We start from the raw sequence: 14,357 nt of genomic DNA, 5'->3' as shown, positions 1-14,357 counted from the left end.
AGTCCCCTTAGATTTATGTGACCTCTATGGTCAAAGAACACTTTGTTCTACCCCCGGGACTGCACTCCCTCCTGCACGAACTTGTATGGGTATTACAATTCACCCATCAGAATGTAGTTATAATTTTCTAGAATGTACTATGGGCAACACGTCCACTTTTTCCCTTTTAGACATTTTGGTAAATCGACCTGATATAAAAATATTGCTGGAGCACAATATGCACTTGCGTCCTGAATATGTATAATACTATACATATAACACTTTGTAGTAGCATTTACCCAGCACAACAAGAAAAGTTATGAATGTATCCACAAAATAACAGTGCATTACCTACTGATAGGTATTGATCTAGTGTGGTTTATCCCTGTATACATTGGATACTTACTCTATAGTCTGCTACTTAAATTGCTGAGTGTATGATTGATACAATTTGTGAAAGCCATATTATATGTATTTTTTTGTTTGTTACTGCTGCTTTAAATATTGGCCTATTCAAGCTTGGGCATAAGTCAATCACTAAAGGTTCCCATCCACTTAAAGACATGAAAACGACTGCACGATTACGACATTGTAATCGTGCAGTCGTTTGTCAGTCTGTGATGAGCCTGCACTGACCGAGCAGTCGTTCAGTACAGGCTCATCAATCATCTGCAAATATGCTCAACCTGACGATATCATCAGGTTGTCCAGCATGTTTACACGATGATAGATGTGTAAAACGACCAGTGATGCGCATGCCCGCTGGTTGTTTAGACATTTTTGCAAACTATTGTTATCGTTCAACCGCTCAACTCAATCGTCTAGTGGATGGGCACCTTAACTCTTAGCATATTACCTACTGATAGGTATTGTGATGTCTGTTATTTTGTTTCAAGTTAGTTTCATTGTAAATCGCACACAGATTTGAGATAGCAGTTACAAGTGTTTTGTTTTTTTTCCTCTGATTAGCTCCCCAGGTATTTACGGTTTCTTCATATCCAACTTTCTTTCTGTACGAAGTAGTGGATTTTGATGAACTTTTTTTTTTTTTTTTCTTTTGCATGCCCGATTTAAAAGAGCAAAAATATTTACTGTAAGACCAGCCTGACTTTTGAATTTACTATTATTGCCCTTTTAAATAACGCAGATAATTTTTGTTTTCGAGAGATTGCACTATTTTCATCCACCATAGGATTTGATATGTGAATAAAACATCTTATCCAAAAACAATTTATATTGAGAACATGATTTTTTATTTATATTCCCTTCTCATTTAGTGGTCACAAAACATATATATATATATATATAACAACTGGTTGTTCATATATACAGACAAAAAGACAGATTAAAAATTAAGTTATGATCATAGTTATACCATCTGGAATTTCTTATAGCATAGATCTAAAAAATATTTGTCATAAAATTACCAACTGGTATCAAAAGCAATGTCCTGCTTTTCTGAGAGAGATATATACATATATATATATATATATATATATATCTCTCTCCATCTATTTATTATATATACACACATACACAGCACTTTAACGGACAGTTTACTTTCATGGTCTGGGAAAATCTGTGAAACCTGCCCTGCACAGCTACCTATTTGTATTTGAAGTCTATGTATAGAAATTGACTCTCCATGTTTCCTCATATACACATACATGGAGGTTTTTGAACTTACCAGTTTATAATAAAGTTCATCTTACTTAATACAAATTGTTGTTATTTCAAGCACGTGGAGGAGCTCTGTTTAGTATCTACACATGTTTGGGAGGACAAGGGGGACTATTTACATCCACCTGATTTAGAAGGAGACTGCTTTGATACCAGTTGGTGATTTGTGACAAATATTTAATAGTTATACCATCTGGAATTTCTTTTAGCATAGATCTATGATCATAACTTTACTTTTAATTTGTCTTATTGTGTGTATTTTGTATATATGAACAACCGGTTGTTTAATTGTATATGTGTTTTGTGACCACTAAATGAGAAGGGAATACAAATAAAAAAATCTTTTTCTCAATATACATTTTTTTTTTTGGATAAGATATGTGAATAAAACATCAAACCCTATGGTGGAAGAAAACACACGCGATGCAATTTCAATTCCTTTGTCACAACATGCTGAAATCGTTGGGCTGAGAAGCCAGGTGCAGCCAAAAGTACGCGTAAAGTTACCCTTCTGTCCTTTTTGCAACATCTCCGTAGCTTTGGCAATACTGACATATGTAACCGCGGTGGATGGTCTCCCAGAACGTGCTTCATTAGTCACTAGCACAGGGCTCGACAAATCCCGGGGGCCAGGTCGCCATGGCGACCAGATTTCTGAGAGGGATGATCCCAGGAAACAGGCGTCAGGATTTCGGCCTTGCCGGGATTAGACCGTCGGCATCCCGATTGCATACCATTCATTCTACAGCAGCCTTGCAATATCTGTATTTTCTATGACCTCTATTCTAAATGGTTCACCTCACGACCCTGTAGAGTAGGGTTTTCCAACCTCGGTTCTCAGTGCAACTAACAGTCCTGGATTTAGTGATCTCCATCCTTGAACACAGATGTGTGCCTGGAGGACTCTGTTTGGTAAACATTGCTGTAGTGGTTGATCTTTAATCATTGTTGAGTAGTGGTTCTCAACCTCAACCCTCACGGTTTCCCCACCAGGTCATGTGTTTAGGATGTCTCTCTGTGGAAGTAGGTGGGATAATTACTTATCCAGCAACATAGAATAACTCACCTGTGCATGATTAAAGTAATCCACAAATCATGGTAGTTGAGGACTGGAATTGAGAACTCCTGTTGTAGCGTACGTTGAGCCTTTACCTGGGTACACACTATATAATGCATCGGAAGCGGCTCGGAATGATGTATCATATAGTGCAGTGGTTCTCAAACTCGGTCCTCAGGACCCCACACAGTTCACGTTTTGCTCACTGGCACATTTTAAAAGATCCACAGGTGGAGCTAATTATGTCACTTGTGATTCTGTGAGGAGACATGGAAAACATGCACTGTTGGGTGTCCTGAGGACCGAATTTGAGAACCTGTGCTATAGTGTGCTTGCTCAATTTGTTGTTTGCGTCGGTCACTCCTTTCATTGTCCCAGCTGCTGCCCTGCATGTCAGATGGGACGATGCAATGAATAAAGCTGCACTGTTACATGGACTGTTTTTTGGAACCCGACAACCGGGATGTTGTCTGCCGGAACCCCGCCATAGGAATCCAGATCGGCAAGACCACTCCGGCGCCGAAATCCCGACATGACTCTGGATGCCAACGCCAGGATGCCGGCAGATGGCATCCCGATCGTAAGAACACTGGGGAAAGTTAAGTGTCAGCCCGGGGGGAGGAGGAGGAGAGAGTTAGGTTTAGGCAGCCGGGGGGACTTAGGTTTAGTCTGTGGGAGGGGAAAGGTTAGGGTTAGGCCCCGGGCCCCATTTATGTTGGGCTTACGCACTAAGGGGGGAGGGTTAGTATAAGGGTGCAGGAAAATAGGGTTAGGGGGTAAATAGGACAGTGGAGCATTACTTACTGTTCCCCTGGTGGGATTTGAAACATTGGGATCCCGCTGTCAGTGTACTGACAGCGGCATCCCATCCATCGGGATTTCATACCCATTCTCTGTTACATGCAGTATGTACCAATACATTGCGCCGTAGTACAGCGGATCGTGTAGTGTGTATAGTACGCGCGATATCATTCCATGGGTCGCACCGTTGTATGGTGTGTACAGTACCCAGCTTAAAACTGGCCATACACCTAAAGATTATCTTTATGACCAGCCAACTAGTTGTGCTCTAGGAAAGTGAAGAGCAGGTAGAATCTGTTGGTTACTGTCTGGTATTATGTTACTCATTCAGGGGAAGATGTATCAAGCTTTGGAGAGAGCTAAAGTACCAACCAATCCACTCCTGTAACTGTACAGGCTGCATTAAAATAAAATGTCAAGAGCTGATTGGTTGGTACTTTATCTTAGTCCACTTTAGCTCTCTCCAAGGCTTGATAAATCCCCCCCTCAGTGTTTAAGGTGTTCCTTTACTATACAGTAGGAGACCAGGTTCACCTAATGGTTGCATCAGCCCTGGTTACAGTATCTTTTAACTGCAGTAATTTCATTCTGCTTCCTGCAGGTTTTACACAATCACCAATTTTCCTTATTTGCTATGGGGAAGCTACTGCGCGGCCCAGGAGGAATCCTCTTACGGTTTATACACACGGGTGCTCTCTTTGTACCTATGGCATGTCCCATGCACAACTAGTAAATACAGACCACATTTCAAAAGTACATTTATATTTAATTTACACATTATATTACAGTACAAATGAAGTATACTATTTTAAAATATTAAATTAATAACTATAGTGTTTTGTTAAATAGTTTTCGTAAACATATTAAATATTTGTACATATAAGCTACCAGGTCTTCATATTTTATTCTTATTGATGTCTATAAAGCGGTTTAGTCAGGGACTAATGTTCTCTCTACAAAAAAAAAGTTTAGAAGAATCCAATCAAAACGGGATACATTCAGTATGACGGCGCTTAGAATACCAGCGCCGGTATTCTATGCGCAAGATTCCCCACAGACTCCCGGTCCTGGCATCCCAAAGGTAAGTAGCAGGGTTAGGGACTAGGGGGGGAGGTTAGGTTTAGGCACCAGGAGGGAGGGTTAGGATACCTGCTGGCAGGTGTCAGTATCCTAACCCTGTTGGGATGCCGGTGTCAGGATTTTGAATTTCGGGAACCTGAGCCCCAGCATCCCGTACCCAACAAAACATTTATAATGAAAAATTGTGCAAGATAAGCTCATTTATGTTAGACAACAGGTGAAGGCGGAAATCAGTTTAGTTGCTAAACCATATCCATGCTATGGCAGGCTTTATAAACTGCAGCTTCTTAGTGGGGTTCATACCGAAATTGAATATGGCACTGTTATTATAAGTGAAACACTGTTTTAGTTTTAATGTTAGTGGCATATAAAATGCTGGCGTTAAACTCACTTATGGGGCCTATCCATTAGCAGATAAAATGAAGGATTGAACTATATATCGTTCAATCGCTCATTATATCTGCTGATGGATAGGCCCTGAACGATGACAGATGCGCACTCCCGCGGCCGATAAATCACATCTATCATCTCTCCAACATGTTGGTCAATTATCTCATATAGCTGTACGATTAGTGCTGGAAGTGAGGCGGTATACAATGGTATGATATACCGCCTCTTCATTCACCCACTGAATTTTTATGAACGGGCCATTCTCCCTGCTCTGCTGTGAGTCTTACAGCTGTGTACTGCCGGCTTAGCAGCTCCGCTCAGTGCTTTCATTTCTGCACTGAGCGTCTGCAGCAGATTTTACTGACAATCCGTCTTCCTTCTCATTGGTGGACAGAGAGGAAGGGGGTGTGCAACAATTTTAAAGCAGCAGTTTGCAGCCAGGATGGGATGTGCTGGCCTGCTAAAGCTGCTGCATCATGTACTCAGTGTGCGGTGCAAATGCACATCCCCGGGCTGACAGGAGCTGGGACGTGTCGGGTGGAGCTGGAGAGGGTGCAGTGACGAGGAGCCGATGCGCACCGGACACGGGCGCCATTAAGGTGCGGGCAGCAAGAGGAGGGACTCGTGTGTCCAGCAGCGGCAGGGGGAGCAGTCTGTAGGTGGAACACGAGCAGGGAGCCTGGAATCGGGTGATAGTCCATATATCATCTTAATCCAAGCTCCCTGCTCGTGTCCCGCCCCATTGTGAATCACATCTGGAGGGTAACAGGACACAGGCTGTAGGGAAGTGCACGATGGCTGCCACCACCTGCGCTGCTGAGGGGACATTTCACTCGCAGCGCCGGGTAGAAGTTTTTAGGGGCGTGGCTACATCTCCCTAGATTTGGTCACGCCTCCTCTGTACCATACCCCCACTTCTAAAGGCTCACTTCGACCACTGTGTATGATATTAGCAATATCGTGCAGTTTATATGCGGTAAACGATGAAAGATATTAGCAGCAGCTACAGAGAAAAAAATCCACTCCCTGAATAATGTCATGCGATATCATTCATCGTTCGCCAAAATCTGTCATGTACATGACAGATATCGTTCAGCACAGCCACCGGAATTTTCAAGGGATAACTTTTGCCTTTCATTTCTCAGACATACATCTGCTAATGGATAGGCCCCTTTAGTCAATGTATCCCCTTGTCTAATAGAGCAGTTTCTCTCATTGTGTTAAAAACTTAAAAGCTGAACACAGTGCGAGGCATGTATACTGTAGGTAAAATAGAGAGGTGCTGGAGATCAGTTGATGTTAATGTAATTGCTTGGGGCATAGAGAGGGCAGAACACCTGGAGCACCGGGCACTGGCGGCAGTGGAGATGGCTGCACACCCAGGGCTGCCAACAGCTCTGTAGGGCCCTGGTACTGGAAGGGGATGTGGCTAACCCGGGGTGGTGTGGCCAGACCCCTCCTTACAAAGGGGGGCAAGTGTGATCATTCAACCCTGGTAGATCACCCAGGGAGGGAGAGGTCTCCCTGCCCGAAGTACCGTAGCGGAGGTGGGGCTGCAGAACCCAGGCCCCTCCAGCAGGCCCAGGCCTGGGTAAAAAGTACCTGCTTCCCCCCACCTCTCAGCATCCCTGCGCAGATAACCCACACACGTGTGCACACTGTCTGATGTAAGGTTACTTGATTAGTGCCACGGTTATCTCTGTGGGTGGCGTCAGACTCTACGTGGAAGGGAGGCTCGCGGCAGCTGCTCATGATCTCAGGCTCAGCAGGCACCTTGGGCCAGGACAGCTACTGATGTTAATAAGTGTGCCCTCCCGCCTCAGTGGAAACTAGTGAGTGAAGGCGGACCATGGATGACACACAGCAGTGTGCCCTGGGCAGAGAGGTGTGGGGTAAAGAAAGCTACGGGGAGGAGGAGCGGGGTGAAGGTGGCACGGGACGGTCGGACTCTATAATCCACATCTTTCCTGCTCCTCATGATCTGGATGTGAACCCCCCACTTTAGGCAATATTCAGTATGGGGGAGCAGCGCAGCGTAAGCATCATCCTGGCACCATACTACACCTCTGGTCATTGCACATGTACTGGAGTAGAACACTATGGGGTTGATTCAACTAGAGCCAATGTGCCATGTGATATTCCAATGACATCATATAGGCACACTGCATTGCCCCTAAATCCTGTGTTTTACTTTGCAGCCCCATAGGAGTGTGTATTACAATATACAAAGCTGGGGCTATGGTATATACGGTGGATGTGTGCAATACACATATCACACTTAATTGAAACGGCTCCTATATCTGCATCGTTTTATTGTGTAGCATGTATCATTCCATTATATTTTACTTACAATTGTCTGGCATTGTGTTCTGTTTGAAAAACAATAAGAGAAGCCCCTGATCTGAACAAGCCCTAAAAGACCACACAGTAAAAAAAAAAAAGAAAACAAAAATATAAATAAATATATATATATATATCACAAATAAATTGTGAAAGATAAAACTGCTATTCCACAACCTCTCATTTGAGGTAATATAATGCAGATCTTTGATCTTAATTTTCTTCAATCATGGTAAGGGAATCGGTATGTAACGCTGCCGGATGTGTTCCCCAGACGGACATAATACCGACGCGGGAAGCCCGAACAGTGGAGATCCCGACTGGGGCTGGTAAGTACCTTACCCCCCCCCCCTTCCGCACCCTAAACCTAACGCTTCCGGGGGGGTGCCTAACCCTAACCCCCAAGTGGTGCCTAACCCACCCTTCCCCCCCCCGGCTAACAGTCTCCGATTACCTTCGTTCGGAATGCTGGGCTTCGGGATTTTGCCATCTGGCTAAAGATAGATGTCGGGATTTAGACACCTATCTTTAGTACAAGGTGGGACTTGCAGTGTCGGGATAGCGACAGCCGGTATGCATCTCATGGGAGGGGAATGAGTATGTAATGCCTCCGGATGTGTTCCCGCCGGACGTAATACCGACACTGGAGCCCGAGTAGTAGAGATCCCGACTATATATTCTAAGTGTAAATACTATCCTTGGTGGAAGAGGTTTTTGTTATGACCAAGTTTCTGCCTTGAGCGTTGCATGCACCAGACCAGTTAGTGAGAGTGCTGTCTCCACCTTGGTTCCTTTACATTCTTCGGAGAAGGTGATGAGATGTGCAATGTTTGTGCCTCAGTCATTGGACTCTCTTGCAATGTCTTCCTTTGATTACTGGGATAGTCCCACAACAGTTGACTGAGTCATTGTTCAATTACCTGATTGCTCAGACCATCAGAAGAAATGTTGGTCTTATAATGAACTAAATTATTTCACCTTAAAGAAGTGATATATATTTTTGCCATACACATTTTAGAATTAAAAAAAAAGAAAAGAAAAAAAAATTCTTAGTTAAACAGTGATAGACACAATTCAGTGATGGCCATGTGACATGGTTATCAGCTCTGATAAACCTGTGAACGTGGAAATGTTAATGAAGACACGTGGTAGTTCTGTTCTGTGCAGCTCAAAAAGTTAAATATGTACATAAAATGTCATTGTGTAAATATGTTTTCTTACACAAATACTGGACCTGTTAAACAATTTGCACAAGGTTTCCTTCTACAAATAACAACGCCTAGAAATTAAAACGCAATTGGTTTGTACTGAAAAAACTTTTCTTCCCAGAAAAAGTGAGAAAATGCAAAGGGACATCAGCCGCCGACTTCTTCAAAAACAACTGGTATGAAAAAATATGTCCCTGTTTGGACCCTGGGGCCACGTCCAACTGAAATACAAGCGTTATAATTGTTTAGATATATATTATGCAGATAACATGAACACATCATATATTTGTTACAGTCCTCAAATGCTGAAGCACAAAGCGCTAATGGGACCAAGATTATTACAGATTGGAGCAGTAGCGGTTTTTAGTCAGTGAGTAAATATTTTTTTCAAGCTCTCCCAAACCTGTTTGCATGGAGGAGGAGCTCAGTGTCTACTGGTGATGACTCCATGGATGACCTAGTCATCGAGCTTAGAAGGACCCATGCCATGACTGTGGCCCTGGTTATACAGGAATCCAGCTGTGACAGAAATAGTAAGGGACCAGTGTTGACATCCCAATGTTGCACACCAGACTCTCCCCTGGGTATGGCACCTATGACTGAGCATGTCTTATTAAGACCTAGGGGTCTATGTACTAATAATCGTGGTACTGGCGCGATTATTATCAGTCCAACTCGCAGGGGATATTTTAATGAAAATGTCCCCACTATGTACAATGTGCACAGTGTCAGCTTCCAGGGGCCGGCCAAGGGCGGTATCCGGTCTAAAGATCTACAGTAAGAAGGTAGACAATGTCTAGATAGACACCAGATGTTAGACAGGCAGTAGGTAGACTTGGACAAAAGGTCGACACACTAAAGGTTGGCAGGTACAAATGGTCAATAGGGTCAAAAGGTCGACATGAAAATGGTTGACATGTTTTTTTTTGTGTGGTTAGGGTTAGACACTTACCGGAGTGTTATGGTTAGGCACCAGGAGGGAGGGTAAGGGTCAGGAACCTACCCCAATGGTTAGAGTCAGGCACCGGGAGGGAGGGTTAGGGTGAATATTAGGGTTAGAAAAAAAAAAAAAAAAGTGTTGACCATTTGCATGGCGACCTTTTGACACTGTCTACCATTTGTACCTGTCGACATTCTTACACGTCGACCTTTAGTGTGTCAACCTTTGTCCCTGTCGACCTACTGCCTGTCTAACATTGTCTACCTTTTTAATGTAGATCTATCAATCCACATCCCCAAGGGCTGCGAGAGAGAGAGATGGAAAGATCTCTCTCCTGCCCCTGGTGGCCCCATAGGCTTAGAGTAGTGTACACCATCTGAAGATGGTGTAAACTACCATGGCTAAACTCTTAAAAGCTTTGCTTTTTGGAGTTTAGTACATAGGGGTCAGATCGTAGTGCACTCCCCATTGATAATAACGGGGAGTGCGATCTGCAGTGCTAATCAGCACTTTGCCAGAGATTTCTGTAAAATCTCCTGCATTGTGCTTTTAGTACATCATTTTATGTAAAAGACAGCTTGATACATAGGCCCCTTAGTCTTTGTTGTGGGTCAAAAGAGAGTTACAGGTTACTGCTGGTATAGCTTTTGTAGTTGGAAACCTTGTAATATAGATATAATAACCCACTGATATCTGAGTGTTGCATATTGCTTATTTATGTGCGTATGTACTAAGCCTTGTAGAGAGATAAAGTACTAACCAATCAGCTCCTGTCATTTTTCAAACACAGCATTTAAAGTGACAGGAGCCGATTGGTTGGTACTTTATCTCCATCCACTTTACCGCTCTTTAAGGCTTAGTACATAGACCGGTCAGTCACATGAGGACTCCTGGCATAAAACATGGCATTTCTGGTATTGCAATAGCGCTCATTTTTGCATTCTTCTATTCATGGGAAACATCTGTGAATATGTAATATTGTGGGAATTGCTTGTATAGATTGGGAAGTGTACATCCCTGTTTTATGGGTATAATCACAGTGCGGACATTACTAGTATAACCTCATATGGAATACATTACTAATAGATAATAATTCTATACGTTTCCCCAAATATAAGGCACAGTATTAGTGTCATTCTGATTGGGGGAACTGGTGGTGTTACTACAGTTGTGGAGACATGCTGGCATAATAATTGTATACAGCAGGTACTGATAATATATGGTGGAGGGCACTGTGGAGATGGGGGTAGGGGGCCTAAAACCTCTCCCTGACCTAGGTCTTCATTTGGTTCTGGTAACGCTGTATAAATGGGCAGTAATGGACATTCGTGTAGCCAAGTGGTGAGAGAGTGAAAAATGTGAATGACCGACAGGGATTGGACTAAAAAAGAACAGATCTCACTGTATATATTATGACGACTCGCTCACTTGGCGATCTGGTTAAATGAACACTACTCTAAAGATTATCTCATGATGTATTGTAACCTGTACACGTTTCTATGGATAATTGCATCATTATATAATTGACCCCCATCATCTATTATTGCACGTACACACGTCTGCACACCTCCGTACACAAGCTGACAAACATTAAATAGATATTAAATGATAAATAGAAAATAGTGGCACTGAGCCCCCATTTACTGCTCTCTATTAGGGTACAATAATATTGAAAAGAAATGTTAATAAGTAGAAAAATGCTGTCTGTGAGAAGCAGCTCAGTATGGTTTGTATCATTCACAAGACACAAGGTTTACTTATGATAAGAAGCATACACACACATATATATATATATATATATAAAGATACAATGTAACATATAAAGCAGGGGTGGGCAATAAGCATCCCTCCAGCTGTTGTTGAACTACACATCAGAGCATGCCTTGCAACAGTTTTAGCATGGCCACATAGCAAAACTGTGGCAGGGCATGCTGAGATGTGTAGTTCAACAACAGCTGAGGGGGACGCTTAATGCTCATCCCTTTCTAAAGAGACCGCAAAATCACCAGCAGAGCTGCAGCCTCTGATTCAGGCCGATTTGCTGACTAGTGTCGGCCAAACAAAATAATTGGCTGTTTCTTCTACTCTGTGTCACTGTTTTGATCCCAAATTACACTGATCCTTTATCAAAAGTAAATATGGCTCATGTGCGCATGGACAGTGCATATATTATATACGGTGCATCGACAAGTGTGTACCCAGCATTAGCCCACATCCTAATCTGCCAGACCACATATCAGCTTAGGGATCGGTATGAAACACAGCCGGACGCATCCCGACTGGCAACAGAAGATCCCGACAGGTAAGTTTATTTCACTATTACTAACCCTCTCCACCCCCCCCAACCCTCCCTTACGGGTGCCTAATCCTAACCTCCCCCCCCAAGTGCCTAATCCTAACCCCCTCCCTTCCCCGCAGCCTAAACCCAAGTCTCCCGGGGGATACCTAACCCTAACCTCCCCCCGGAGGTGCCTCACCCCCCTTCCCCTAGCCTAACACTCCCGTCCATGCCCGGCTTACAATAGTTAGGTATGCTGGGCGTTGGGCTCCCGGCGTAGGGATAATGATAGGCGTTGGGATTTCGACGCCTATCATTTGTCCCCTGTCGGGATTGCACAGTCGGGAAGCCGCTGGTCAGCATTTCTACCGTTGGCTTCCTGACTGCATCCATCTGCTTCTCAATGGGCTCCTCCCACCTTGACCACTGAAAATCCATACTGTTGGGGTAATTTCTATATTCTGTATTTACAGGGAAAAAATGTGTTTAGTATTAAATACTTTTTTTTTGTAATGTCCCATTGGGCCCTTATAAATAGTTGTTGGCCCCTGAATACCACAGTCTCCATGATGCTGGAAAAACTATTTCCAGGATTACAAAGTAAATTCAAGTACTGCAGAGATCAAGATTTACAAAAGATTCTGCCACTTGCTATGGCATTTATAGGAAACACAGTAATAACAGTATATTTGGGGTCTAAGTTGTTTGATTTAAAAACAACAACATACATTTTTGTGGCAGTAACAAATACTCTACATGTTACACGGACAAGAAGAGCAGGATATCTCACCTTAGTCTGTATTAAACATTTATTGCCAGTAGGGGGAGTGCTATCATTTACAGAGAACCTTTCAATATTGGTAACCGTTACGCCATCATCTGTCTCCTCTCCATTGTCTGAAAACTAAATAACAAAGGAAAATTAACAGAACCACCAATCACGGGAGATCGTGTCTACACGCCCATTTCATTTTTTTTTTAAATAAACTTATACTTAAAATATGTTTAGTCTTATTCCCTTGATGCTTTGCAGCAGGAGTGAATGTATTATATAAAATAGAACCATATCTGTAACTGACTTTCAATTTAGGTTTTTCTTTATTTTTGTTTTTTAAGGTGAATTTGAATAAGATCTAATTTGTATTCACCTCAATTTTGAAGTGGGTGGAGATAGGACAACCTGTAAGCCAGTCAATATTTATCATTTCCCTCAGGTTAAGCCAGTCAGGCTGGCAGGGCTGCCATCAGAAATTATGGGGCCCTGGACTGTCAAAACAGGCAGGGCCACTCCAGGCCTCGGCCCCCACACAACCCCAGACACTTACCTTAGTTACATCCCTCCTTCTGCTGTTCTGGACTTCTGGCCGCCGCTGCTCGGCTCCTCATTCAGCAGTGTGTTGTGACGTCATGACATCACACTGCGCTGGCTAATGAGAAAAACTTTATTGCACGGGCCGGCCGCGACGTAGGTAGGAGGTGGTGCGGGAGGGCGGCTGAGTGAGAAGTGACTCATGAGTCACTTCACTTCTATTGTGCGGCGGGTGGGGTAGCAGCAGGGGGGCCCCCGAGCTTACGTGCCCGAGGCTCCAGTTCTGGCAGTCCCCCCCCTGATGGCCTTGCAGGCTGGCACACTGTGCCATAGGAAACGGACACATACGTCATGGATATTATCAGAGCCGTAACTAGACTTTTTGGTGCCCTGTGCCAGAAAGAGCATTGGCGCCCCCCTCATTTTTCAAAGGGACATAATGCACCCAAAAAAGGGCCATGGCTTCATGGGGAAAGGCCAGGGAAGAGATAGGAGAGGCCAGGAGATGCTGGGGATGAAATAAGAGGAAGCTACAAGCAAGAATGATAATAAACAGAAATTTGACATGCCCAAACAGCGCCCCCTGCCCTGTGGTGTCCTGTGCGATGGCACCGGCCGCACTACCCTAGCTACGGCCCTGGATATTTATAGAACTAAATGTTAAGTTCCCCACTCTTGCCTTTCTCTAGCTCCACTGATAGATTGGAAACCTAATAGGTGAAACTAGTTGTGTGGGACATACCCAGATATACCCAGCTCTAGCTAGACCTCTTACTGAAGTAGGAGTAAATTCTCATAAATAATATTTAAAAACATCTAAATGTTAAAAATTACATTTTCAGCTTCGGCTCCAAGCAGTAATAGGAGATCTCTGCATCCCTTGGAATTAGGCCAGTCACATCCAGATTTTCCAGGTAAGGTATCTCCATCTTGCTGTGAATGGTCACAATCCAGCCTGGAATTCATAAATATATTTTTAACAAATCTTTAAGAGCACTGTAGATACAAAACCTTAATCTACCAATCTCCTATATAATCCCACTAAAACGTGCGTCTATGACTTGCACGGTGAAAGTGGGATGGTGGTGCGCAATCACCATGCGTGATCCCTGCTGAGACCCCCACTGCCACTAATGAAGAAAAGACAATCATCCACATGAGCCCACCCTGGTCTAGCTTTTGCAGAGCACTCGCTCACCCACCCCTCCCAGTTACCCAAACATTTGCCACCATTGCTGTGTTTCAAAAGTAAATATGGCTCGTGCGCACATGGACACTGCACAATATAACTGCTC

The 14,357-nt window shown here is 43.6% G+C and overlaps 1 protein-coding gene across 1 annotated transcript in view; it reads right to left on the bottom strand.

Annotated features, from left to right (window-relative positions):
- Positions 1-7,765: 7,765 nt before the first annotated feature.
- The window catches only part of CLBA1 (clathrin binding box of aftiphilin containing 1), a 31,027-nt gene continuing 24,435 nt past the window's right edge, over positions 7,766-14,357 (bottom strand). Inside the window, exons 4-6 of the mRNA XM_088473750.1 lie at positions 13,897-14,017; positions 12,544-12,657; positions 7,766-8,756 (exon numbers count right to left, since the gene is read on the bottom strand). Coding sequence (XP_088329876.1) covers positions 8,607-8,756; positions 12,544-12,657; positions 13,897-14,017 — 385 coding nt within the window. The 3' untranslated portion in view covers positions 7,766-8,606. The remainder of the gene's footprint in view (positions 8,757-12,543; positions 12,658-13,896; positions 14,018-14,357) is intronic.

Source organism: Taudactylus pleione, unplaced genomic scaffold, assembly GCF_031769625.1.
Source record: "Taudactylus pleione unplaced genomic scaffold, aTauple2 ptg000139l, whole genome shotgun sequence".
Taxonomy (NCBI): domain Eukaryota; kingdom Metazoa; phylum Chordata; class Amphibia; order Anura; family Myobatrachidae; genus Taudactylus; species Taudactylus pleione.
Note: the sequence above shows the minus strand (reverse complement) of the source record. Positions and strands in the feature narration are given on the sequence as shown.